The sequence below is a fragment of the Psittacula echo genome (assembly GCF_963264785.1).
Source record: "Psittacula echo genome assembly, chromosome: 25".
Lineage (NCBI taxonomy): Eukaryota > Metazoa > Chordata > Aves > Psittaciformes > Psittacidae > Psittacula > Psittacula echo.
This window is the reverse complement of record NC_137760.1, coordinates 4,635,253-4,661,198: the sequence shown is the minus strand read 5'-3', so window position 1 is coordinate 4,661,198 and position 25,946 is coordinate 4,635,253. Positions and strand designations below refer to the sequence as shown.

At 46.0% G+C, this 25,946-nt stretch overlaps 4 protein-coding genes across 11 annotated transcripts in view; 2 read left to right on the top strand and 2 right to left on the bottom strand.

The window, feature by feature from the left end:
- Positions 1-142: 142 nt before the first annotated feature.
- On the bottom strand, positions 143-22,922 carry AP3M2 (adaptor related protein complex 3 subunit mu 2). 6 transcript variants are annotated; one of them, XM_080634706.1, is made up of 11 exons: positions 22,686-22,922; positions 20,190-20,366; positions 19,560-19,778; positions 17,328-17,499; positions 16,802-16,939; positions 16,180-16,265; positions 15,507-15,640; positions 15,003-15,210; positions 14,250-14,394; positions 13,741-13,829; positions 143-257 (listed from the first exon to the last, which is right to left on the bottom strand). In XM_080634706.1, exons 2-11 carry the CDS (start codon positions 20,247-20,249, stop codon positions 147-149), a joined length of 1,362 nt encoding a protein of 453 aa, XP_080490832.1. In that variant the 5' UTR covers positions 20,250-20,366; positions 22,686-22,922; the 3' UTR covers positions 143-146. The 6 variants fall into 6 exon arrangements, with proteins under 6 accessions (XP_080490832.1, XP_080490833.1, XP_080490831.1 ...); XM_080634707.1 differs by having other exon boundaries at positions 22,691-22,922; XM_080634705.1 differs by lacking the exon at positions 22,686-22,922 and adding an exon at positions 21,163-21,260.
- Positions 400-11,395, top strand: PLAT (plasminogen activator, tissue type). Its single transcript, XM_080634704.1, has 14 exons — positions 400-523; positions 4,515-4,616; positions 4,928-4,967; positions 5,286-5,417; positions 5,799-5,912; positions 6,001-6,175; positions 6,686-6,777; positions 7,034-7,208; positions 7,507-7,592; positions 8,025-8,220; positions 8,706-8,842; positions 8,927-9,067; positions 10,299-10,447; positions 11,223-11,395. Exons 2-14 carry the CDS (start codon positions 4,533-4,535, stop codon positions 11,379-11,381), a joined length of 1,680 nt encoding a protein of 559 aa, XP_080490830.1. The 5' UTR covers positions 400-523; positions 4,515-4,532; the 3' UTR covers positions 11,382-11,395.
- Positions 22,684-25,345, bottom strand: LOC308230054 (uncharacterized protein; the record flags this gene model as incomplete). Its single annotated transcript, XM_080634506.1, has 3 exons — positions 22,684-22,767; positions 23,156-23,993; positions 25,331-25,345. 3 exons carry the CDS (start codon positions 25,343-25,345, stop codon positions 22,727-22,729), a joined length of 894 nt encoding a protein of 297 aa, XP_080490632.1. The 3' UTR covers positions 22,684-22,726.
- KAT6A (lysine acetyltransferase 6A) overlaps positions 23,125-25,946 on the top strand; it is a 31,088-nt gene continuing 28,266 nt past the window's right edge. For 2 of the 3 annotated variants that reach the window (XM_080634698.1, XM_080634700.1), the window contains exons 1-3: positions 23,125-23,235; positions 25,013-25,062; positions 25,176-25,946. In XM_080634698.1, coding sequence (XP_080490824.1) covers positions 25,344-25,946 — 603 coding nt within the window. In that variant the 5' untranslated portion in view covers positions 23,125-23,235; positions 25,013-25,062; positions 25,176-25,343. Of the gene's footprint in view, positions 23,236-23,891; positions 24,088-25,012; positions 25,063-25,175 lie in introns of those variants that run through there. The other variant, XM_080634699.1, reaches the window with a different exon arrangement.

Here is a 25,946-nt window from a genome sequence, read left to right as displayed (position 1 = left end):
CATGGCACTGTCCATGGCATGCACCTGTCTGCCGAAGATTCCCAATGGATTCCCAGCACACTGTGCTTTCTTGCAATAGGAGTTTCTCAGTACTAGAACTAAGCTACAGACTGCAGCTCCTCTGGTCGTGTTGGAGGTAAGACATCTCACAGTCCCACGAGCACGATGCACAGCTCAGCGTGAGGGATATGCGCTGTTCTCAAGTCACTGAAGCTTAAGGTGTTCAACGGGGAAGCGTTTAGAAGACAGACACTGCTCTATGGAATGGGAGAGAGAAAGAACAGCGCGGGCTGCTGTAAACCAGCGTCCCCCGCCCGCTCAGCCCGGCCCCGAGCCCCGGGCAGGGGCCGCCCCGTCTCCGGAGCCGCTCCGGGGGAGACGCGGGCTCCTGCCCCCGAGTCTCCACCCCCTGCGCGGGGCTCGGGTCAGGAGCCGCTGGGAGCGCGCAGAGCAGCGGCGGACAGCAGGAACCCGCTGCCCTGCGAAGAGCTCCGTCCGCGGATACAGCAGAGAGAAAGCAAAGGTAGGTCCGGCTCTGCACCTGCCTCACAAACCGCAATGCCCAGTTCCAGCATCAGTGGCATTGTCATTGAATGCTATTAACTATTGTTATTTAATGAATCCCGCTGAAGCACCGCCGTGATTAACTAACTGAGCTATTGCCTTTCAGCTTTGGAGCAGGTTCCTAACGCTGGGTACAGCTGGGTACATAGCTTTCAGTTATGCCAAGAAAGCTTCAGCTCTTGCAGGGGAAGGGCTGGCAGCCGCAGCTAGCAGAGGGGAGGTCTCCTGTCCAAAGAACATTAGCAAGAGAACTTAAAGCAAAAGAACAGTTATGGACAAATACCTTAATGGTAAGGAGAGACCCAGAGAGCTAGCTGTGAAAGGAGAATCCATCATCTGCCTGGGAAATGGGGCTGTGTGCTCATCCCAGGCTCCCGACCAGGGTAATGGAGGGACAGCGAGCTGGAGGGCGGATCTTCTTCAGATCACGCTTTGTAAATGCAGCCAAAACCACAGGAAAATATTGAGAATGATTCCCAAAACAAAGCCAGAGTTTGAAATATCCATTTCCTCCAATGCCTTCCGAGACTGCAGAAGCTTTCTCTTGTGGGGTTTTTACACAGTTCTTTTCCCCAAAGGCACAAATCTGTCTGCTGTTACGTCTTAAACAGAAATAGTTCAAGTCTGATATTCATCTGCTCAGTTTAGCAAAGGGATACAGAAGCACTTTCTCCAGAAGGCAGGAAAGGTCAGCAAGGATCTGCAAACTTTCACTTAAAATAGATCAATATAGCTGTTCATCAGCAAGAAACCTCTTAGTGCTATAGATTCAGAATCAAAGCATTCTGAGATGCACATACTAAGTGATTGGAAGGCATCACTTGGAAGTGATGGGGGAAGCTACTTCGATTTCAGTTTATGACTTTTTGTTCAACCTTGATAGATACATTCTTTTTTAGGTCTTATTCCACACTGGTTAAGATAATACTCACACTCTTACTGCTTAGAAGAGCTGTTATTATCAACAAATTAGTAAGTGGGATTTCAAGTATTCCTGCTGATGATGCTTCAGCAAAGAGCGATACATTTGGGGTATCATATATCTTGACATCCTAATATACCTTAAAGTGTAGAATCAAACTATCAGAGCACCACATACTAAGCCTCTGGCTTACTGCTAGAGGATTTTTGATCGGAGAGGAAGCAAAGGGTGAGAGCAGAAGGCAGGAGCTGTTTAGGGGAGCCCTACAGAAAGCACACTGCTAAGTGAAGTCTTGTAAACATGGTATTCAAACAGCCATATGGTTTCAATTTGATAGGGCTTATCATTCAGAACATTCCAATTGCCTGCCCTAAGTTTCACCTTTCCCGAAACTGAAGACAAACATCTGGCAACATCTGTTGTCAGTTTTCCATGCATAACAGCCACCAACGGGTGGACAGGCATCTCCCACGGACAGGAGGAAAGGTGGAGGGGAGAGCCTGTACAGGGGCAGCAGGAATAAGTGCAAGTCCAGACCACTGCTGATTTAGTTCAGATTCCACTGAAGGAAATGCCTATTTTGAAGCCACTCTTGCACCTTTTTAAAAAGGCTTGCTATGCAATGCAAGATACTTCCTAAGTGGTGAGAAAGGGCTTGAAAGTCTACAAAAAAGTACACTACAAAATCTGCATAGTAATACAAATCCCCAGGAGATGCTCTGAATTACAAGGATCTCATTGTCAAGATAAGACTTGGGGTAACCAAGGTTCTTAGAAGCTGTTCCTGTGGATCTTTTCAGTCTGACTTGCAACTTAAGTCTCCTCTTTGTGTGGTCTAATGATGAGAAGCTAAAGGCTACATTATCCTGCTGCACTCCCAGTTCTGCTTCAGAGACTGGGATATTTGTGCCTTTTGCCTTTTCTTTGAACAAGTATTTAAAAGAAACCAACACAACCCACAAAGAAACTCCGTCCCTTTTTTAGCCTTGAATCCCAATTTATGACTCATTCAGCCGTTATACTCCAATTTCAGCAGCTATTATCCAGCTGCCTTCTCTGGATTCATTTAAACAGAGTCTGAGCTCCTAATTTTTGGAAGTAATTTCTCAAACAATTGGGTTAGCTTTCTACTTGCTCAGCGATCTTATCACGGAGATGATAAAAAGGTGATAGTGTGGGAGACAGTGCCTGAATATTATTGCAAATATTTGGAACTGCAGAGCAATCCTAGAGATTGGGAATGAAATTCTATCTTCTCGCCTGCTGCTCTGCCTCACTCCCAGCTCTTGGTATGTACAGGAGGCATTATACTTTTAAAGAAAGAGAGAAAATGGACCTTTGGTGCTGGACTTGGTCAAAGCAGGGGGGTTTCCATCTACATCACACTCTAGCCATGATTTCAGCCGTCTAAGCTGACTGCTATAGAAGTCTTGGTGAGTACAGAGGATCAAGCTAAATCTGTTCGCTGGTGATTACTTGTGTCTTGTTCAATTGTAAAAAAGAGCTACTGTTATGCGTGCAGGAGTAACTTACTTTTAGGAAGAAAATACAGGTTCAAGCCAGAAAACCTGTGACAAAGTTACTTATCTTATTGTAAGGGTTCAGATTACACAGCTTTTAAGGACTGGAGTTGTCATTATTATTACTCAACTGTGAAAACTGATAATACTTTCCCAGTTTTTAAAAGATGTATTGGACCTTGCTAGTTAATGCCATAGACACTGTATCTAAACCTCTGACACTGTACAATCGGCTGTATTCATTATGCCATGAATAACAGCCTCCTCCTCCCACCAGTGTCCTGTGGGTGTACCAATAAATCCTCATTTAAGGTCCTCAAGTTCAGCACTGTTTCTAAATATAACATAGGACTTCGCTAGTACCATACTGGTGCTGCTGAGATCAGGCTTTACTGGAGTTCTTTTACATACACACATGTACATATGTATATACACATACGTAAAACTTCTATGGTTAGTACAAGATCACCTAGATAAAAGAATGGGCAAAATAAATCCTCCAGGATTTTTCCTCCAGGGATTAACAGAGGAGCTGGAAGCCCACAGCAAAGCACATTGCCTTCATCAGGAAGCAGACCACCTTAGAAACCTTTTGCTGCCTTTGTCAGCAAATGGTTTCTAAGGTTTCTTTGTCAGCAAAAGGTTTCAGCAACTTTACACTTCAGATGGAATCTGAAGCAGCTGTAAAGCTGCTGAAGGGATTAGCAGAAATAAGAAGTAGTTGTGACTGCATAGGAGTGCAACAGATAAATGAGAGCACCAGCCCAAAAGCCAGCCTGCCAGCCAATTGGCATACTCTCCCTTTTCAGCAAAAGCACAACAGCAATAGTAGAAACTAAAGGCTCAGCTAGAGAGAAGCTTTAGAAATATTGAAAACCAAAGACATAGCAGTGCTGTCCCTACCTATCATCAACCAAAGCCGCCTTGCTGAAGCATCTTCAACACGGGAGAAGCCCTCACTCCTGCCCAAAAACAGCAGTCTGTGCAGAAAATGAAAATCCTCTTAAACCACTGTTATCACAGACTGACCCTTCAGCAGGTTTTTGAGTCCTTGCAAGAGATCTCTTAGGCTCCAGTGACCTAATCTCAGTGAACGCTTTCCAATCAGCAGTACAACTCCTTCATTAGACAAGTCCATCTCTCTAATAACACACACGATCCTGCTGGCTTCCAGCAACCTTGAGAAAAAGGACTTGGAATTTACTTCTACCAGTGTTACTCCCCAGAAACATTCTCTGAGCTTCCTCCAGACCTAACAGGGTGTGCTTTAGCTTGTCATGTTTCTAAATTTATCAAGTAGAAGCACATCTGGGTCCAGCCTGACAGTTTCCCCTTGTCCAGGGTCACCAGGACAGCCAGTCCTGATGGCTGAGAACTGCAGAGTAGAAAGCATGTTTTAATGTAAAAACAATCATCATAATTTAAAACCTGCATTTAAATTTATCCCCTTGAACTCCATTCACATTGTAAAATGCCTTTGTTCAACATCTTGGTTTTTGTCTCTGCAGGTAACTTGAGATTTGGACATGATGTGGAAAACACTCAGGATGGAAGGCAAAGTCCCATGTCTGCTGCTGCTGGTGGGAGCAATTGTGACTGCTCAATGCCAGGTAAGAGGCTAATGCATCCAATAATGCTCTTGCCATCCACCTGTGTTTAAAGCACTACTTCCTTACCATTGACTCCAGCTGTCTCTATTGGACAGAAGGAGAATCTGCTTAGATCTGTGGCAACTCCATGGTTTATAGTTACCCACGCTGAGACACTAAAGGCACTTTCACTGTACTGTCTGACAAGAGGGCAGAGAGTTGCTCAGAGCTCTCCTGATTTACAAGGCCTCAAGAAGAAGGATGGAGGCACTTGTTCTCTCTGTTTTCTTAAGAGAGCAGTTACTCACAGAATTAACCTTCTTTGCTTGCAGGGCTTACGCACACGTTTCAAACGGGGAGCCAGGTCCAGAGGTAAGCCATGCAAACTACAACCATGTTACCTGGAGCTTTGCGAACGCACGAGGGGAAAGCAGGTGATGCTGAGGGAACAGAGCCTGAAAGCTGTTTGTCACGGTTATCTGGATGAGAGATTCAGAAGACGAAAGAGCAGACCATCAATACAATGCACAACTCAATGAATAAAGTTTTTCCCGTCCCTCTGCTCTTCCTCAGAGAAAGAGAGGCTGTCGATAGCAGAGCTTTTCTCCTGGGAAGAGAAGGGAGTTCTTTCACTCAGCCAGGTCTTTGCCCTGACTCTCTAAAAGGGGATTTTCCTTTCTCCAATTACAGCCATTTGCACAGAAAAATCATCTGGAGAAATCTACCAGCACAGGGGGACTTGGCTGAGGCTTGCAGGGAGCAGAGTAGAGTACTGTAGGTGCGACAGCGGTTGGAGTCGCTGCCACACTGTGCCTGTCAGAGGTGAGTATAAGGAAGAACAAGAGAAAGGAAGTGGTGGGGGATGAGAGATTTTCCGTGTAAGCATCCTAAAGAACTCCACTCTCAGGAAAGGAGTTATTACACAGAAAATTTGGCTTGAAATAGACTAGGATAGAAATGAAAATACTAATATGTACCAACTTAGGCAGGACTAAGAGGGAGTGGGCAAGAGGCTGAGGAAGGCTCCTAATAGCACGTGGAGAGAATGGAGCAAAGGAAGAATGTGAGCACTACACAAAAAGACTGTAAGCACATGATAGAACAGCCTAAAGGAGACTGACAGGAGAGGAATGATGGGTATGCATTGACAGCTTCTTACTCCTGTGAAATATAACAGTATTCTGGCTTTTGCTTATTCCACAGCCTGCACTAGAATTAAATGCTACAACGGGGGCCAATGCTCACAGGCATATTATTCCCCACAGCTCTTCATCTGCCAGTGCCACCAAGGTTTCTCTGGGAAGCAGTGTGAAATTGGTGAGTATACCAATGCTACTGGCTTTAGTTACACAGTGCAGAAGGATGAGGTACCCAAAAGACATGCATTTTATTCCCTTTTGTTCAGATACTACAGTTAAGTGCTACAAAGATGCTGGAGTAACATACAGGGGTACATGGAGCATGACAGAGAGCGGAGCTGAATGTTTAAACTGGAATAGCAATGGCTTGATGGACAGGAAGTATAGCAGCCGAAGAGAGGATGCTGCTGAACTGGGACTGGGCAATCACAACTATTGCAGGTGAGGGGCTGATGGCACCCAGGTCAGAGCCACAGGAATCAGCCTAAAGGCTTGGAGCAAAGGAATGGCTGTTTGCAATAGTCTAATGTCAAGCAAAGAAATGAAGTGCAGCCCATGAGCAGCAATTGCAATTTCTGTAGACATATCTCAGCTTCAGATCTACCTAGACTGGATGCTTATGGCAGACTACAGAATGCATGCATCTCTCACCCCATAGTCTCTCCCTTCTCCCTTTTCAGTGCCTAAAACTCCCTTTGTAGGCCAGTTTCCTGCAGCTCCAGATCCTGCTCATAAACTAAACTTCACAAACAAGCTGTCCACTCCTGCCAGCTACTGGCTGTTTCATCCTCACTTACATGTACTCCCCAATTAACATAGGAATCCAAATGACATCTGAAGGTTCAGTCCATGTCTTCACTGCAGAGCAGGATTAAGTTACCAAACTAGATGGCAGACATGGGACTAATAACAATAGCTTCATAATGATGCATAATATCATAACTCTTTCAGAAACCCAGATGAGGATTCCAGACCTTGGTGCTATATCTATAAAGGGGGAAAGTACATCTGGGAACACTGCAGTGTGCCCTCCTGTTCAAAAGGTACATGCAGGGGGACAGGGAATGGACTTTACAGCTTCCATGATTCACTGCATATCTAACGGTTCTCTGTGGACTTGTACTATTTCTGCAGCCTGAAAAGTTGAACCTCTAACATTAATCATGGTTAAGCTTTTAATATTTATGACACTGAGAGACTGAGATAAGTATAGCTAGTATACAGCCTTGACAGAAATCACAGTTAGGAAGAGCTAACAGGTTCACATCCATTAGTTAACATACAGCTTTCTTATTGAAGCTGGAAACAGCAACTGCAAATCTGGAAGAGGCACAGATTACCGAGGCAGCCACAGTGTTACCAGCTCTGGAGCTACCTGTTTGAGGTGGAATTCCCGAATCCTTGTCAACAAGTTATATACTGCTTGGAGAAGAGATGCTTACCAGCTGGGCCTTGGTACTCACAACTTCTGCCGGTAGGTAGTCCCACCAAACTTCCTTGTGGTGCTCTTAAGGCCGGGCTCTTTTATGTGTGTTATTTAAGCTCAGGAAGTACATTACTGTTAGGAATGAAGCTCACTGACAATAGTAATTTTATTCCACCTGACCTATCTATGCTTTTGTAACATCAGACTCCATAAATTCAAGTTCCACGTCGTCCTAGGGCCCTGTTATCTCTAGAACACTCAAGTCACAGGCTTCCCACCTTTAGGTCTCCCCAAACTCCCTTCACATCTGATAATACAAATAGTTTTTCTCTTTCGTGTGCTGCAGGAATCCTGACAATGACAGCAAGCCCTGGTGCCATGTTCTGAAAGGAAATCAGCTCACATGGGAGTACTGCAACGTGCCTACTTGCTGTAAGGATCTGGCACTCCTGTGTCTTCTCTTTCTTTGCAGCATTACTGTTCTGCATGTCATCTGTATTAAGCTCAAGCTTCTTATAGTAAAAAAAGAGCTGGAGGGGGAACCTCCCCCCCAAAAGAAAACCAACCCCCAAACCAAACCAAAACCCTTTTTAGCATGTCCTTTTTAGAGTAGATTCTGTGGCTCCAGCCTCACAGAAGTGCCTTTTTCTCTGCCAGAAGGAAAGGGAGGACAGAAAAGGCAGGGTTTCCTTACTGTATTTTTCACATCAGAATACAAGTTTCCTAGGAAACAGGAATGAGTCAGTTACTACACAGTTCATGCCAGGCTGCCTCAACATGCACTGGCAGCTAACAGGCTCTTAACCCAAACTCCAAGCAAGAAGGCCTGAACAAAAAGCCTGTCTCTGGGTTTGTCATCCACAGCCACCTGCGGCTTGCGGCAGCACCGAGGACGCCAGTACAGGATTAAGGGTGGCTCCTATGCAGACATTGCAGCTCACCCATGGCAAGCTGCCATCTTCGTGAAGTACCGCCGGGCGCCTGGAGAGCACTTCCTCTGTGGAGGAATCCTCATCAGCTCCTGCTGGGTTCTGTCAGCTGCTCACTGCTTTGAGGAAGGGTAAGTTGAGGATTCAGTACTGCTGCGGGGACCAAAACCAACCAAACCTCACCACAACCAGACTGGAATTGGAAGCATCCAGTCTCGCCTTACTAGAAAAGGCTTGGAATAAAGCTTGTCATTGTACACTAAAGAGTGTAAAGTTAGTTGTGCAGAGCATGACAGACAGGCAATTGTTGGGCCAACTAACAGCATGGCATGAAGGTATCACTGCAGAATAGCAAGTAGCTGAAGAACAAAGCTGTCAGTACAGATGCAGATCCATCTGATACTTGAGAACAGCAAGGGGCTGGCAGAGAGGCTTTGCCATGATGGCTATAAGCAATTATTGCAAAACCAAAGGCAAATCAGACACTTCAGGTCAAACTGCCTGGGTAATGAAGTAGTAATAGTGCTAAAGTAAGAAGAGCAGAAGCTCCAGCAGCACATCTTCAAGAGAAGGGTGCACTCAACATGAGAAGAAAGTTAAGATTCTTGTTCTTCAGCTTTAGTGCAAATCAGCTGAAGATTGTGCTGGGGAGAACATCCCGAGCCACTCCTGAGGAAAATGAGCAGAACTTTCAAGTGAAGAGCTACACTGTGCACCAGAGATTTGACTCAGAAAACTTTGACAATGACATTGGTAAGAACTTTGCTGACCTAGTGACTCTGCAAAGGTTGTGGCTGGCTCCAGTTTGTGCTTAATGAAGTTGCTTTCTCTCTTCAGCTCTGTTGCAGTTGAACTCAGATGCAGAGGACTGTGCTATTGAAACAGACACTGTCCGTGCTGCCTGCCTCCCAACACCAGCACTACACCTGCCTGCCTGGACCGAATGCGAGATCTCTGGTTATGGCAGAAACGAAGAATGTAAGTAGAAGATATTAAAGTTTGTGTCCCCTGCCCTCAAAGAATTCAAGCCTTTAGCACTGCTGAATGTGTGGTCCCCTGAATTATCATATGGGCTTATATCAGCACGACAAAACATATGCACAGTAGGAGATAAACATGGTTTTTTGTAAGTTATTTCATTGATCTTAGTTTTCTCAGCTACAGGGGCTAACAGAGTCTTTTCATATATATATCTAGGATTATCTGCTAATACATACCTGCTAATCACAGATGCTAATCACATGCAATTACCTGCAACTGTATAGTGTATTAGCAGATAATCCCAGATATATATCTGAAAAGGCTGGCTAAATGGTTTCTAAAGTGAGCTACAACAAACAGGAATAAAACATGTCTGAAGGTGTAACAGGCTGACTTGTATTTAAAACAAACAAAATCCCCCAGCTTGGATTTTACTGGTACTTTCTACTAATTTTCATTTAATTTGCTAACTTGTAGCCTCTGTGAGACAGAGACTGTGAAGAAACCACCATAAAAAGACCTAATAATGATTTGAACCCATAGTGGTTTTGGAACAGACTTTGTAAACACACAAGTGTGGCATAAAGTGCTTTTAAAGCCAGTCCCCAGCATTGCTTACAGGGAGTGCAGGGTACACCCTTTGAGAGGGAAAGGATGCTGCAATTGTAATTCAAAACCAGACTGAAAAACAACAACCCTGCCAGCTTTCAGCTTTGTGCAGTCGCAGTTATGCAGAAGAATAAAAGCAACACCAAATCCCTTCCATTCCAGCCTAACACAAGCATACATTCCTATCCAGTTTCTCAGTATTGTGTACAACAAGGCATCCGCTTTTTGTTAGTGCAAGCCTAATACTAAAAAGTCAGGATCCTGTTTTGTACAGTTAGTGATTTTCATAGGCACTTGCTGTGACTTCATTTTGGTTGATGTAACTGTGCAAGGATGACTTACCCATCCATAAAACCCAGCAGTTTTTAGAACTTAAGCTTATTAAAGAAGCAATATTCTCTCTCAACTAGATTGAAGCCGTTCTCACTCACAAAGCAGAACTCCCAAGAAACAAAATTAGACCCTCTGGCAAGGAAATAATAGTTCAGCCCGCTCTGCCCCCAAATACTTCCATTTACTCTCCTCTAAACTACAGAACCTGAACTGCTTTGGGGCTTTTTAAATATATATACACCTACACAGACATATTTATGTATTTATATTGTATTTTTTCTTCCAGTTTCTCCATTCTATTCAGAGCACCTGAAGGAAGGCCATGTGAGACTGTTTCCAGCCAGTCAGTGCACAACACAGCATCTAGGCAACCGGACAGTTACAGACAACATGTTATGTGCAGGAGACACAAGGAACCTTGATGATGCCTGCAAGGTAAACTCAATTCTGTCCTTGAGAGTCTGAGCTAAGCAAAGAAGCAGCTTCAGAAAATGGTTTATAGTTGTTCTGTACTTGGCTGTGTGGAAGTTCTAGTAGACTTTTGTCAAACACAACAGAACTATTGGCTCCTCTTTGTTTCCCCTGCCCCTCATAGCTAGAAAAGCAGGCCACATTTGACCAGAACACCACAGACTGAAAATCCCAAATATAGGAAATGGCACAAATCTGCGCAGGAAACTCCACCTCAGCAGCATTTCCTAATATTTTCTCTTATGTGAGCAATGCAAAACACTCAGCAGGGTGTTCTGTAAGAGAACACGAGTGCTGCTCTACTGAGAAGTGCAGAAAATATAGTAACAAAAGCCAAAGAAGGTGGGGAATGAGGAAAAAGGAGGGCATTCAGTCCACATCCTTTCCATTTAAACAGCTCTTTAATACACACAGCAGTACAAGCCACCCTGGATCGGTGAATAAGCTTAAATAAGAGTATTCCTTCTTTTGTTCTGACCAACATCTCACCTACATTTCATGAGAGCCATATGGAGTTAGATGCTTTAGTGTTAGGTTTTTTGGGGTGTCTCCCCATGAGGGGAGCATTGAGGGAGTCTAGAACACAAAAGTGTGGAAGTGCTGTTACTAAGAGCTCTTGATTTGTTAGCATACTACATAGGGTATTTCCATGGACACCACTAAAGCCAGTGAGTGGAGGTAAAAGCAACACAAACCCAACCAAAAAGGAGATAGTTATTAACCTCCTGCTTCTCTGTAGGGTGACTCTGGAGGGCCTCTGGTCTGTATGAAGGATGATCGGATGTATCTCATTGGAATCATCAGCTGGGGAATAGGCTGTGGCCGCAAAGACATACCTGGTGTTTATACAAATGTGAATCGTTATCTGGACTGGATTCAGGACAACATGGAAGCCTGAGAAAGAAAAATGAACTCTCCACAACCTTGTGGCCATGCCCTTGCAGCTTCCTTCTTGGTGTTTTAAGGATGCTGACAGTGCTTCCCTTTGTCCTACGGCTTTTCATACCGCAGGAATGTGTGGGAAGGGCACATTCTCAAGTTCCTCTCCTTTCCTTGTTACAGGTTATTGGAAGCTAACACTCCTTTCTCCCCACATCCCCAGGCTTTCTCCTTGCATCAAATCACAAGTACTATCAAATTTAATTTATAAAGAGAGTAAACCAAGAGACAACATTGTGCATCCCATGAGCAGCTATGTTGGTTTGGGAAGGGGTGTGAAATGAAGGCAAAGGGGACATTAAATTTCCTGAAAAGTTAAATCTCTCTTCTTCTTTGGCTGTAAATTTGGAATACATTCCAGTCAGGCTGAAGCTCTATCCTTATACCACTTTACTTTGGTTATGTAAGTTGGTTTCAGCTTGATTCTCTGTCCTCAGAGAAATGGTGGTTAAGTCCAGTTAATCTTCATAACTGAAGCACAGTCCCTTAGCCTGCTACTCAAACCTCTACTATTAAACAGAAATGGTTTAGCAGTCCTAAAGGCAGTTTCAGTGAGGTTCCAGGAAGTGCTCAGTGCTCCTTGCAGGAAACACCAGGAAAAAAGACCAAGAGATAAATTCATTTTAGCTTTTCAGACAGTGGCTTAGTCCGAAGCTCACAATCCCAACTGCATAATGACATTTACCCCCTAAGGCACCCACTATCCATGCATAATTCACCTTCCTCCTCAAATACCAACTGTATTTTTTGTACAGCCCACACAAGCCACTCTGGAATGACACGTATGACATGTAAAACTGAACTTTATTGATGCCCTTGCTGAAGGTTATATTTGCACTGAACATGCTCGGCAGTAAGGCCACCTCCTATGGCTTCCATCAGTTGCACTGAAACTTGCAATTCCACATGCAAGGTGCCACTCATCCACCGCACGTATTCATCACATACAAACCAGAATGTGTGTTAACCTTTGCTTAGAGTCACCTTGTTCTGTTCACAAGCATGAACTGTACATGCTGCACTCCACAGCCAGGGACAAGTTCTGCTACCACAGAGAAAACACATTGGCATCTAGTGGCCAAAGAGCACATTACAGACAATATAGAACACTGCAGATGCCTCTCAGTTCGTATTTATGCTGCAGAGGGATGCAGCACAGGCTGGAATGAGCTCCTAAAGAAGAGATGGTCCCAGCAAAAAATCCAGTGTAGGCTTGAATCCACCTGCAGAGCAGCTGATTGGTACAGAAACTAGAATGAGGTAGGACAGCAAGAAATACTACAAAGGTACCAGGACACAATTACCTCAAAGACAGACATCAGTGAGCAGAAGAACAGCAGTATCACCTTCATTTGTACTAGGCAGGCAAGAAGACAAGAAGAGGTTCGAACAAGTTACTAGGAGAGTGGTTGTCTTCATTTAATCACAGCTTCAATTTCCATCAGTGTGCTAATGCCTGCCTGTCTCTTTCCTGACTCCCCAGAGAAACCAGGAGAATCCCTACCTTCAAATACTGACGAAATAAGGGAAGGAGAATTACATTCACATGTCACCACCCATCAATTACAAGACTGTATGTGCTGTGTCAGCCCTTTGTAGGATACCATCCTAAGATTTGGACCGGTTTCCAGTGCATCTCCAGAGATTCAAGATACTTGATGACCAAAAGAGCTTATGAAATACGTAAAAAAAGCATATACTTCTTCTCTTCCTCCCTCTGTGACACCATCCCCAGTCTCAAGCTTCTTAACTTCTCATGCTGGGTGGGACAATCTACCTTTCCACTTCTCTCAGTTCCTTCCAGGTAGAATGGGTGGATGATCTCTCTGCTGCCAAGAGCTATAGAGCTCTCCACCCTAATGCCCAGTGGTGGAGAAGGGCAAATGCTGGACCATCACACTGGAGTTGAAGTTTGGGGAAATTCAACTTTGTATCATCTACGAGGGCTAAAAGCCAACCAAAACATAAGGAAGAGGAGTTACAAAAGGCAATAAAACCCTAGAATTTCCTTGAAGACAGCAAAATGAAGGTGATACAAGCATACATAGCTGACTCACTAATCCCAAGAGACCTGAACACCTCTCGCATCTGCCGTTGTTCCAAATGCTTCAGACTCAGCTAGGGATGAGATGGTTTCAGGTCGACCTTACCTTTCCCTGCTCCCCAGCACCCTAAGCGCTGACTCTCCTGCTCATGCTACTACAGGCAAGGGAGCAACCCTGGACAGATGGATGGGGTAAGAGGCTGCATCCAACAGCCGGGGACAGAAGAAACAGGAAAGTGCTCTTCCTTGCTACCAAGATACTCTAGGTTCGTACTTGGAACTTGCCAGCTTTAGTCATGTATTTTATCCCCTTGAAGGGCTTGTACTTCTCCCCATACATGTCCAAGCGATTCACCTTCAGTCCTAAAGGCAAACAAACACAGTATAAGACTGACTGCTGCCACAAGCAAAGCAGACAGGCCTGCAAGATAAAGGAAGAAGCAGATCATGCCAGCAGTGCAGAAAGCACAGGGAAAGTTTTAGGAAGCAGTAAAAAGAATGGAGAAAAGCTGACAACTACTAATTGTCAGAATCACTTTTTACCAGCACGTCTATACCCTAGAATTGTTTATAGGTCTGTAAGCATGACATGCAAGGAAATGTAGATAGGCTGTTTCAGAGCATCAGAGAGAACAAATCCATGTATCCGTAGTCAAAGCACACCATTTTTTGGACTTGAAGACCATGTTTCAGGTAGAATGTACTTCAGAATGCCTGCAGAGCTACTTCAGCTACATGCAGAGCGAGCAAGACACAGCAGAGAATATTCAGACAGTCACTTACCAGATATAGCCAGCTGCTGGATTTTAAACTGCAGGTTAATGGTGGGGTTTTCATCTGGTTTGGAAGTCCCAGCTTGCAGGCTCATGCTCCCCTTCAGGCTTGGCAGCTTCTGGGGGTTTATTTTCCCCACATCCCATGACAGCAACTTCAAGGAGAAAAAAACTGCAGCAGTGAAACAGAAATGCTGGAACAGGCCCTGAAGAGCAGTCCCCCTCCTATGACAGCTTGAAATGTTCCTTTATGGAAAAAGTCTTAGTATCTTGCCCTTCATATTGGACAGGCACAGTACAGGCTTGTTGTCCTTCTCTCTGCATGAGGTTCCTCAAAAGCCTATCACAAATGGCATTTCCCTACTTGTGCTAGAGGCCCCAACCCGAATCTGCAGTATTTTCAAAGGACCAAGTCTATTTTGCAGTATTAGGCACAACAACTAGAAATCCAGAAGTTTGCAAAGCATCCACCAGAGCAATGCCTCATCATACAATACCAGTTCTTGGATTTTCTGCACACACCAAGCAGCCAGGACTATACTCCACTTGGACACTGAGCTATTTGTTGTGGGGATTAAGACAACTTATAGTATGCAATTGTGCAGAGAAAGTTCTCACCCCAAGAAAAGAGACAACCTTCAGAAAAGCAATGTTCGAGGAAAAGTGCTTATAACCATGAACAGCTCAACTTCATTTGCTGAAAGGTAATAATAAATAACAATATAATAATAAAAAAGAAGTTCAGTTCTCTCTTTCCTCTCACCTTTGTAACTGGATCGAAAACGTGTGTTCCCTGAGAGGGTGTGAGGGTCATATTTAAGACACCTTTTGGCATCTGGCTGGTGACAATCACTCCCTCTATAGTCTTCCCCATAGTCTGCTTCGGCCCCACTGTGATCTCAAAACGTCCCAGTGAGCTGCTATCACGGAAACTGATGTTGTGCTTAACGTAGACAGGAATTGCCACAAGACTAGAAGAAAGACATGAACGGAAAATCCTTGTCAATCTCTCACCTCCATCTTTGCTTTACCTGATGCAGTCCTTGCCTCCTACACTGAAAACATTGGAAACCAATCTCCTTAAAGGAGAAGGAAATCCTGCACTTGTTTGATCCCTTCCAATCCACACCATTCTATGATTCTATGTATTTCTACTTCATTTAGCACTTGCCACCTATCTTTAAAAGCAATTCCGTGGGTACTTTTCCCTTCTACTAGCCAGGAAGATCCTAATTTTGTAATTCACAGCACTACATTCATCACCTACTTCTGAGCACTGACATGGTAGGAGAGCAAGCGAAAATTCCCATCAGGTGGAATGAAGGAGAGTATTCTCTCTGACTCCCAGCGTTTAAAACGCACACAGGGGTGGAAGCTGACATCATCCAACAACCGGGGGTTCTGAAATAAAAGGAAGTCACCAGGTTAAGGAAGGCAGTTCCATTTAATATAACCACATCTTCTCAATCTTCCATCCACGAAGATGCACCTCCCATTTGATGCACTCTGCCCACTTGATAGTATCTATATTCAGACATGTTGAACTACTTGATGCTGTTACATCTGCATAATAGCAGTACTTACTAATCTCTATCCTACGTTAGGAAGCTTAGTCATGTCAAATAATTACCTTGATGCACGCCATTAAAAAGATAACCTTTAGGATATCTGCCTAAAACACTGCTGTATCTCAAAAACTTAGTCACAGCACACACTAACAGTACTTTAAAAAAAGCCAAACCTCTTTAAATTTAAACACCTCTAGGCTCAAAGTTGCTGAAGTTCATTATGAGCTTCCGTTGTCAGTTCTTTCTCTTTTTATTTGGCATACCCAGGTTCTGATGTACTGGTATGCATCAGCGTGACACTGAGATCCTAGCAGCAGAGCTGGAAAACCCTTTTCAAATACACTTAAGTAAAGATACACCCTTGAGCTTTACCATAAAGGAGAGGGTAAGGTCTGGCATCCCAGTCAGCTTGACACAAGCATCAATCACCCCTTGGATTTCAGCAGTAATCGTGGAACCTGCAACAATAAAGTAAATGCAAGAGGTTATGTCAATCTGATCCAAAAACTCCCCATGTGGAAAAACTATCAATAGGGAGGAAGGAAATTTATTGTCTTCATGAAATGTTATGGTTCATTATGTTGCATGCTCAACCATTTTCTCATTCCCAATGACTTCTAGAGAAGATACACACAAATAAGAGCCACTGACACCAGCAATGTCCATTTTAATGGTCAGTGACAATAGCTCCCAACTCTAACAAGACTAAGATGCACAAAAACTGAGGAAAACGTGCTATGCACAATTTTAATACACAATTGTCACTCACTTTCTATTTTCCCAATATAGAACTGCTTACAAGAACTAAGGAACAAGGACAAGTGAAAACCTTGGTACCCCTCTAAACACCTATGAGTTGTCAAGATTCCAGAGTAAGAACAGGAATAGAGCTTCCCAAACTTAGATGAGGCACCTCCTCTTTGAAGACCTAAATCTCTCTTCAAGCACTATCAGGACAAGTTACCCTCATCTTAGCCAGAAGCAACTTTCATACCTGATTTGTCAATGATTGCATCTATCTCCTCAATCACATCAAAATATGCCTCATTGTTGGTATATTTGACACCAGTGCGTCTCCAAGGCACCACTGACAGCTGTCCAGTAGGGAGCTGGTCACCCACATTAGTGCTTCCTGGAAGAAGAAAGGCAATCACAACCACCACAGATGTTAGACAGTGCTCCAGAACAAGTCCTTGGCATTATATAACTTAATTGTAATTGACCTCTGTATCTTTGGAGGAGAGCAATTAGTCTTCCACACTCACTGTTTATATTCTACAACTTAAATCTCTCTTATATCCAACTCTAAAACATACCACAAGAAGGAACACAGAAGTGAAACTAAAGGCACCCCAACAAAAAACCCACAGCAAACTGACTCATCCAGAAAGTCAGGTCACGGTGGAACTGGAAATGTCATCTGCCTGGTTTGGATAAATAAAAGAATGCAGTGTCCTAATTCACTTCTGCAGGAATATTGCCACATGGTCTCCCCAGTTTATCTCCTTGTTTCTCTGTACCTGTAATGGTGTTGACGACTGTTCGCAGGATAGTGGGTGGTTTTATCAGTTCCTTAAGAATATTAGACTCTGTTGCCAATGGAAAGCCATTGTCCAGCATCTCCTCCAGGACCTCATAAACGACCACCACATTGTCCTTGATCATCACCTCTGAACAGACACCAAAATAATCCTGTGCAAAAGAAATAATGGTTCAACAGTCTCTGAAAGAGTCTTAGTGATCATTCAGTTCAGCATCCTGCTACACAGAAATACATCAAGCCTCTTCTTGGAAACAACACTGAAACTCCGTGTACTAGCAGAAGCACATCACTCTGACCACTCCAACAGACACACACAGCTCCAAGCACACCTCTGCCGCTGCTGCAGCAAGCTGGCAAACCAACATATCACCACATGCTCTTATTTCCTTTCTGTGTAGCAAGATCCCCTTTGACAGCTGAGATTAGTGCTTGGAAGTGGTTCACCTGCAACCAAGTGAGCAGCAATATCAGTAAAGCAAACTTACTTCCTGCAACCACTTGCACACAGTGATGCCAGACTCCAGTGCCATAAATCCTCCCTGGCTGCTCTCACCTTTTCCTGCAGTGCTTTCAGTATTATAACTGCTGTTTAATGAATTCAAAGCCCCTCAAAGCTTTTAATTTCCTTTTGTTAGAATGCTTGCATATATAAATGCAATGATACAATTATTAACTTCAATTCTGTAAAGATTTGTTAGGATTTATTTTGATGTGGAATAGAAGGGAAGCCCAGCTTCTATGCTTAGTCTGTCTAGGCCCATGTTTGTCTTATAGAAGAACGTTTCTGAAGTCCATCTAACATGCTACCTGTGCTTTCGTCATTCTGAGACCACTTGGGGTGTGTAGACTGCTTACACATCCTAAAGGGTATGAAACCAACAGCAGAAGCCCAGTATTCTATAAAGTCTAAAGAAGAATTCTATCCATGTAACAAAACTTCTTAATCGTTTAAGAGGTGCATAAAGCAGAACCTTAGAACACAAATCATAAAAGTTCCACAGACTAGTTTATTCCCCAGCTTAATTTGTCTCTGTTTCTTCAGCTCCTAATCAGTGAACAAACACCTCGCCCCATCACAAAACCCAAGATCCAAGTGACTGACACAGGACATTTACGGCCTGAACAGCCAACCCGCTCCCTGGCCTCAGTGAAACACAATCCAGCCCACACTCGTGGCCTGACTGGTGCCTGGAAGCAGGAGCTCACATGATACTTGTTGGACCAAGTACCCACATGTCCTGTATTCTGGCAGGATGCTGGTCACAAGACATTCCAAATCCAGACTACACAACAAACGTTTTCACTGTTTCCCTAAGCTAATCAGCAGTCATGTCAGCACAGATGGAACATGGTGCAGTTTCTGGTGTCCTCAACATAAGAAGGATGTGGAGCTGTTGGAGCAAGTCCAGAGGAGGCCACGAGGATGCTCAGGGGCTGGAGCACCTCCCATATGAAGACAGGCTGAGACAATTGGGGCTGTTCAGTCTGAAGAAGAGAAGCTGCGTGGATACCTCAAAGCAGCTTCCAGTATCTGAAGGGGGCTACAAGGATGCTGGAGAGGAACTCTTTACTAGGAATTGTCGAGATAGGACAAGGGGTGATGGGTTCAAACTGAGACAGGGGAAGTTCAGGTTAGATAAAAGGAAGAAGTTCTTTACTGTGAGGGTGCTGAGGCCTGGAACAGATTGCTCAGAGAAGTGGCAAATGCTCCATCCCTGGCAGTGTTCAAAGCCACGCAGGACACAGTCTTGGGTGACATGGTCTAGTGTGAGGTGTCCTTGCCCATGGCAAGGGGTTGGAACTGGATGATCTTAAGGTCCTTTCCAACCCACACCATTCTATGATTCTATGGCTGCTCTGGGGAACCTCCTCTGACACAGTTCTTTAGGAACCAAATATGCTTTCAAGAAGCATTGCTAGACATAAGCACACAGGTAGCTAGTCACTGACTAAAGCTACAAATCCCAAAAGCTCCTCCTGAGGACATGGCCCGCCTGGGCTCGTTTCACAGCTCCTAGAAGAGACAGGGCTGCAAACCAGAAACATCAATCTTGATTGCTGAAAGGTCCTTCATCACACAGGCTCATCTCGAATCAATCCATCATCACCCTGGGCTGCATGTCCCTACCCACCGCAAGCCCTTGAGACCCTCTGCGGGGGGTGAGGGGTATGGGGGGGGGGGGGGGAGCAGCGGAGCCACCAATCGCACCTGGAAGGTGTCGACGACGCGGTGCAGGAACTCGATGACGAAGAGAGGCGGCACCTCGCTCTGGATAACGGCCACGAAGAAGATCTTGTGGCGGTAGACGCTGAGGAGGTAGTGGTGCGGCGTGGGGATCACCGGCGGCACGTTCTCCGCCTCCGAGGCCCTCTCCTGCGCCTCGAAGAAGTAGTCGCAGACGGAGCGGCTGACGACGCTCTTCCAGTGCTTCTCCAGGAAGATGTCCCCCGCGGCGTTGATCAGGAACAGGCTGTGGATCATGGCTGCGCCCCGCGGCCCGCACCCCAGGGCCCACCGCAGCAGCGGCCACCACAGCCCAGCGCCCACCCGGCCCCTGCCTCACGCAAAGCTCCGCCCCCCTGCGTGCGGATTGGCGGAGAGAAAAGCTCCCCCCCCAACCCTGACCCCTCTCCCGGGCGGGGCTTGGCAGCAAACGTTCTGATTGGTGTGATCCACTCACAGCCACGCCCGATAGGCCGAGGGGAGGCGGAGGGCTGATGACGCGCCAGAACGGCTCGCTGCGATTGGGCAGCAGCTTGCTATAGCTGCCGTCCAGGCGGGAGCGCGCACACTCACGCTCCGCCGGCAGAGGCAGGGTTCGTCCCGGAGCGCGCGTACCGGGTCCGGGCCGTGCGGGAGAGAGCAGCCGCCGGCGGTTTGTTTCTGCAGGGCAAGCATCGGTGCAGGCCACCGGACGCGTTAGGGGCCCGGTCGGAGCAGCGAGCCCCTGGACTTCCGATCGGGCAGATGCCACCACCGGTAATTTTCCAGTTTTACTGTTCCGCTGGAGCAAACCTGGACACAAGAGCGATGCCAAAGCCCCCAACGCCCCGTTAGGTAACTGGATAAGCAGATAACCCTCATTACCGGGGCTGGCAGCGATGCCTGTGGTCAGAGCTGCTGCCCCAGCACCGCAGGACTCGGGACCGAGCCCTTGCACCCAACTGAGCCTCACGACTGCAGGCAAATACCTCTGAGTCTGGAAGATGAATCACCTGAATGGACCTGGGATGTCAGTGCAAAACATGGCCCTGCTCAGAGCTTATACTAGATCTTCTTTTACCTTCATACACTGTAGCTATTTTCCTCCCAAAAGGGGTGGAGATCAGTGTATTTGCTCTGATATTACCTTTTAATACATCCTTACTTAAGATATCAAGTAATTCACTATGCACTAATTGAGCTTTCTGCTATAGCAGAAAATAACAGAGAAATGGCCTTTATATTAATTTCTTGGTTATGGTCATGATTTGTAACAAATGCATTTTTAAACATCAAATAATACTTTTTGAAAAAAAAGCCTAATTTAATGTGCAATTAATTACACATTTGAGAGCAACAAGGGGGGGATAATTTGTCATTTAATTACAGTGCTTCTAAATTTAAAATAATAATTAATACATCTCTAGTTTTAACTTAAAGGTATTGTAAAGATTATCAGTCTATGAGAATACTGGAGACTGTATTAAGGGGAGTCATACAGGTATCATAAATGGAAAGCAGCTGCACATAGGTAAATTGACAAATGACATAAAGCCTTTATACATTTGGGTCTCTGAGAAACTCAAACCTTTCTGTTTTTAATTTGCACCTTAAAATCAGCGGTCATGGTATATGTCTTTTCAATACAGGCAGCTTGGTTTTGTCTCATTCTTGACTGTATCATACACTGTTTAAAACCTGCCATTTCCCTCTGACTGCTTCTTCCATCATCAAAACTGCTAATATTTCACCCAGTTCATGATGTTCTCACTTATGTATTTTTTCCCCACAGTTACTTCCGTTTCTTTAGCCATCAAGAACATTGGTGTCAATACAAAAGCAACCTGAGGGTAATTATTTTTGCACACCAAAGGAAAAGGTTGTTGAGAGAAAAGGGGAGATGCATTTCTGCTTTAAGATCAGGCAGGTTTATTACAGCATCTTGCTGGCACCAGCAGAGAACAATCTGTAGTTACAGCAGAGTTTGAGGCTGCAAAAACGCTGCCTGGCTGCTTCCAGACTGTCAGCACGAAGATCATGTTTTGCTCTAAAAGTCAGATCCCACAGTGGCTCAGGAGCTAATATAAACTGGAACCTAAAAGGAGAACATGGCAGAAGATGCCGCCAGAAGAGAATTTCATTGTGTTGGTTGATTTACTGACAGCTTGGAACCTTCTCATTGAAGGGCTTTATACTTTTGTATTATGTATGTCCTCAGAGAAACCTCAGCACAGTTGCAGACAGTGCTACAAAGTGCTGTTGCCAAACCATGCACTGTCTTTACCATAAAACAATTCCTCCCCATCTCCAGTTTGCCAGATGCAGGAATTGTGATGATTTAACCTGTTACCCTGTGCTGTGAAAATAAAGTAGAAGAAACCAGACCATTTTTAACATTTATAATCATGAACAATCCCAATTTATTTTCCAAGGGAACTAATAATAACCTACTGCCAATTTTGAAACAGAATATAGTCTACTATGTGCTGCAGGAACACAATTGGGTTTCACTGTTACAGACTGTATCCTCTTAGTCTTTACTTTTGTAACTGGAAAATATGTTCATATCTCCATTAGCTTTTCTGGGTGTTGCACCCCAGCTTTGTAATTTATGGCTCTGGAAGCCATAAACCACCTGAAAACTCGGGAAGAGGTGGGAGAAGAGATTAATTGCTAGGGAGAATCCAAGCCAATCCTGACAAGACAAGGCCACACCTCTATAATCTACATGGCAGAAACAGAACTGTTTGTATACAGCCTTCTATAGCAGCATCTCAGACTCCATTTGCTTCAAGTAATAAGTAGTTAACTTTTGAGCTGAAAAAACTTGTTAAAACATCAGAAGAGCCCCTCTTGCTCAAAAGAGAAACATCTCAAGACACTAAACGAAGCCATTCAGAACACATCACAAGTTTCCTTTATCAGCTCCTGTCTCCACAATGTTTCTTAAGATTTTCTCTTTTCTAAAACGGGAAGCTCACATTAAACTTTACACAATAGCTGTCTTTTAAGGCTAAAGAATAGCTACTTCGTGACATGTACACACAGGGTAAACTGCCCGTGCTTTGGTGGAATGTGTTTTTTACTCCACAAACTAAAAGGTATCAAAGATGCCAAAGTCACGCAGATTACCTCACCAAGATGCCTTCAGACGTGCACGGCGCTCCCCGGCCTCACGGCATCGTTACTCCAGGCCTCTCCATCGCTTCGGTACCTTTAAATCAGGAAAAACCCCGTCACCGTTCCAAACGCGAGCTTAGTTCAGCCCAAGAGATGGATTTCCCTCCTTACAGCTTCCAACCTCCCGTTACCACAGCACGGCCTCACCCCGGCCCTCCCTCCCGGCTCTCGGCGGCACCCGGACCGTGTCCATACCCGCGGTGGCTGCTCCGGATCGCGGGGGGGGTCCCCTCATGGCGCCGCCGCCTCCCGCGCCCCGGCCCCGGGGCGGCCCCGCCTCCCGCTGCCGCAGCAGCCCCGTCCCGCGGCTCTTCCCCGGCGGCGGCCGCTCCCGCCCCGCCGCGCTGTTCCCCGCGCGCGCCCCCGCCCGCCGCGGGCTGTTCCCCTCCCACGCCCCCTCCCCCCGCCGCAGAGCTCCGGACCCAAGATGGCCGCCGTGTCAGTTTCGGGCTTCGCCGCCGTCCGGCCTTTGCCTCTCGGTTCCCGTCTCTCGCAGGCCTCGGTGAGTAGCGCCGGCGGGACCAGCCCGGCTCCAGTGGTTGGTGCCGGGGAGCTCGGGACAGGCGGCCGGCGAGATCCGTGGGCCTGGGGAGAGGGAAGGCCCACCGGGCGCTCCAGGCTCGCGGCCTGTTCCGGCCCCGCCGCCGCTCTGCGCCAGGCCCGGACCCGGCCGCCCGCTCCCTTGGGGCCCGCCGGGCCTACACCCTGGGGAGGCAGTGGCCGCAGCGCGGCGCGGATGAGGCGAGCGGCGGGGGCCGGGGGGCTGCGGGCTGGGCTCCTGCGTGTCTCTGGCGCGAGAGAGCGCGGCTGAGGCGGGCGCGGGCCCGGCCGAACCGGTACGAGGAGCCCGGCTGCGCTCCCCGTTTCGGTGGGGATGGAGAGCGGCGCAGCGCCCGGCGGGCTGCCGGTGCTGCGGCCTGCATCCCGCTTCTCCCGATCCCGCTGCTGCGAGTCCCTCGGCTTGAGGCAGTTGCACCCCTCGGGGCACCGTGCGCGGGGCCCGCCCGGGGCTCGGGGTCGGGATGGGGACGGGCGGTAGCAGGTGCAGGGGCCGCTTGTCACGCAGATCTGAGCGAACGAGCGCCCCGGCGCCGAGGCCGTCCCGGTGTCGCCCCGACCTGGCCGGGCGGTTACGTAACGCCCTGAGCGCGGAGCCCCGCGGGGCCGGGGCGCTGCCTCCTCCCTGGCCCGAAGTCCCGGGCGCACCGCGAGTCCCTCCGCAGCGCTTATCCGCGGGGCGAGCGCCGCGTCCTTGCTGCTCTAAACGGTAGTTGTGAGTGTTCCCAGCGTGGAGCTGTGCAGTGGAGTCCGGTGTCTGCATGCGGATGTGTTCTGCGCGGTGATAAATTCTTCGGTACTTACTAGAAAGCAGAATGAGGGGACAGTGCTGATGAGTAGCTTGTGGCTAAAACTTCCCTTGCAGAAAATCGCTATTCCTTGTGATAAGCAGTTTGTGAATCCTTCTCGTTCAGTGTACTTTTGCAGTAGAACTTCAGCACGATGTACTGTTATCACACTTGGAAAAAGTCTTTGTCAAAGACAACTTAAGGCTGTAAAGAGCTTCGCACCCTTCATCTGCATGTTTAATTAGCAGTGTCATAAGCATCCCTTCTTCATTGTGTATGGTCACCTGTTACTTAGTCCTCAAGTGTTTTCAGTGTGCCTTGTCTATATGGAAGATTCTAATGTTGTATTCTTCTTTTCTATGGTCTCTGAAAGTGGAACATTTAATTACAATCTCTAGTTGCATTTCTTCACTTTTTTTTTTCCTTGCTGGAATATCTATCATTGCTTTTCTTCGCAGGAGGGAATCAGACCTATGATTGTGCTCCTGGAAGAGCTCTGAAAGTTTCTAGCTGTTTGCTCAAGGTTCTTGGGTATTCCTGCTGCTTTCTATTGAAGTTTCAGGCAGTGTCTTCCATGTGCAAAAATGAAGAGAGCTGCTGCTTTTTTAAGATCTTTGTTGTGTGCCTCCCCCAGCCCCCAAATGTTCATTTATGTTGTGCTTAGCAATGATGTAAAACTTGATAATAGAATTTATACTGGCTTACAGATTAAACTTAGAAGGGCAGACTTTTTTCTCTAGGTTGTATGCATTATTTCAATGTTAAAGCATGCTTTTACTAGTAGTGAAGCTAAAACCTTAAGTATTACCTCAGTGTTTCAGAACTGTAGTAGTGCGTTTAAAGTCTGCTTTGTGTGTATTAATATTGGCTGCTACTTTGTTTTCCTCCTTTTTTGTTTCCATTGGCAATATCTCTCTCCTTGTTTTCTTCCAGGCCTGATGTTACAGTTCTTCTGAGCGTGAGTGTGCAGACCAGAAGCTGAGGTGAGATATGATGAAATCTTTATGCATTTGTGGAAAAACTTTCTCTGAAGTTGTTATGGGATTTATTGCAAAGAATGAGGAAATTTCTAATTGTTTTGCTATTCTGTCTTCAGTGTGAAAACAAAGAATGTTTGAGCAAGGAGGAGTAATTCAGAACAGAAAACGTGTATGCTATGGTTAGCTGGTTCCCGTCACTCGAGAATCTGTTTTCTCATCGTGTGAGACTTGTTCAGCATCGGGATAAGGGATAACGACTCTATGGATATACAGAATCCTTCACCATGGTAAAACTCGCCAACCCGCTGTATACAGAGTGGATTTTGGAGGCAATCAAAAAGGTAAAGAAGCAAAAACAGCGTCCTTCAGAGGAGAGGATATGCAATGCAGTGTCATCTTCACACGGTTTGGACCGCAAAACTGTTCTCGAACAGTTAGAGTTGAGCGTTAAAGATGGAACTATTTTAAAAGTCTCCAACAAGGGTCTCAACTCCTACAAGGATCCTGATAATCCTGGGAGAATAGCACTTCCGAAGCCTCGGAACCATGGCAAGGTGGATGGTAAACCAAATGTGGACTGGAATAAACTTATCAAACGGGCAATTGAGGGCTTGGCTGAGTCTAGTGGCTCATCCTTGAAGAACATCGAGCGCTTTCTGAAAGGGCAGAAAGATGTGTCTGCGTTATTTGGAGGTAGCGCTGCCTCCATTTTTCACCAGCAATTACGATTAGCTGTCAAACGTGCTGTTGGCCATGGAAGGCTTCTTAAAGATGGACCTCTGTACCAACTCAACACTAAAGCAACCACTAATGCTGATGGGAGGGAGAGCTTTGAGTCTCTTTCCTGTCTCCCTCCAGTGTGTCTCCTTCCCCATGAAAAGGATAAG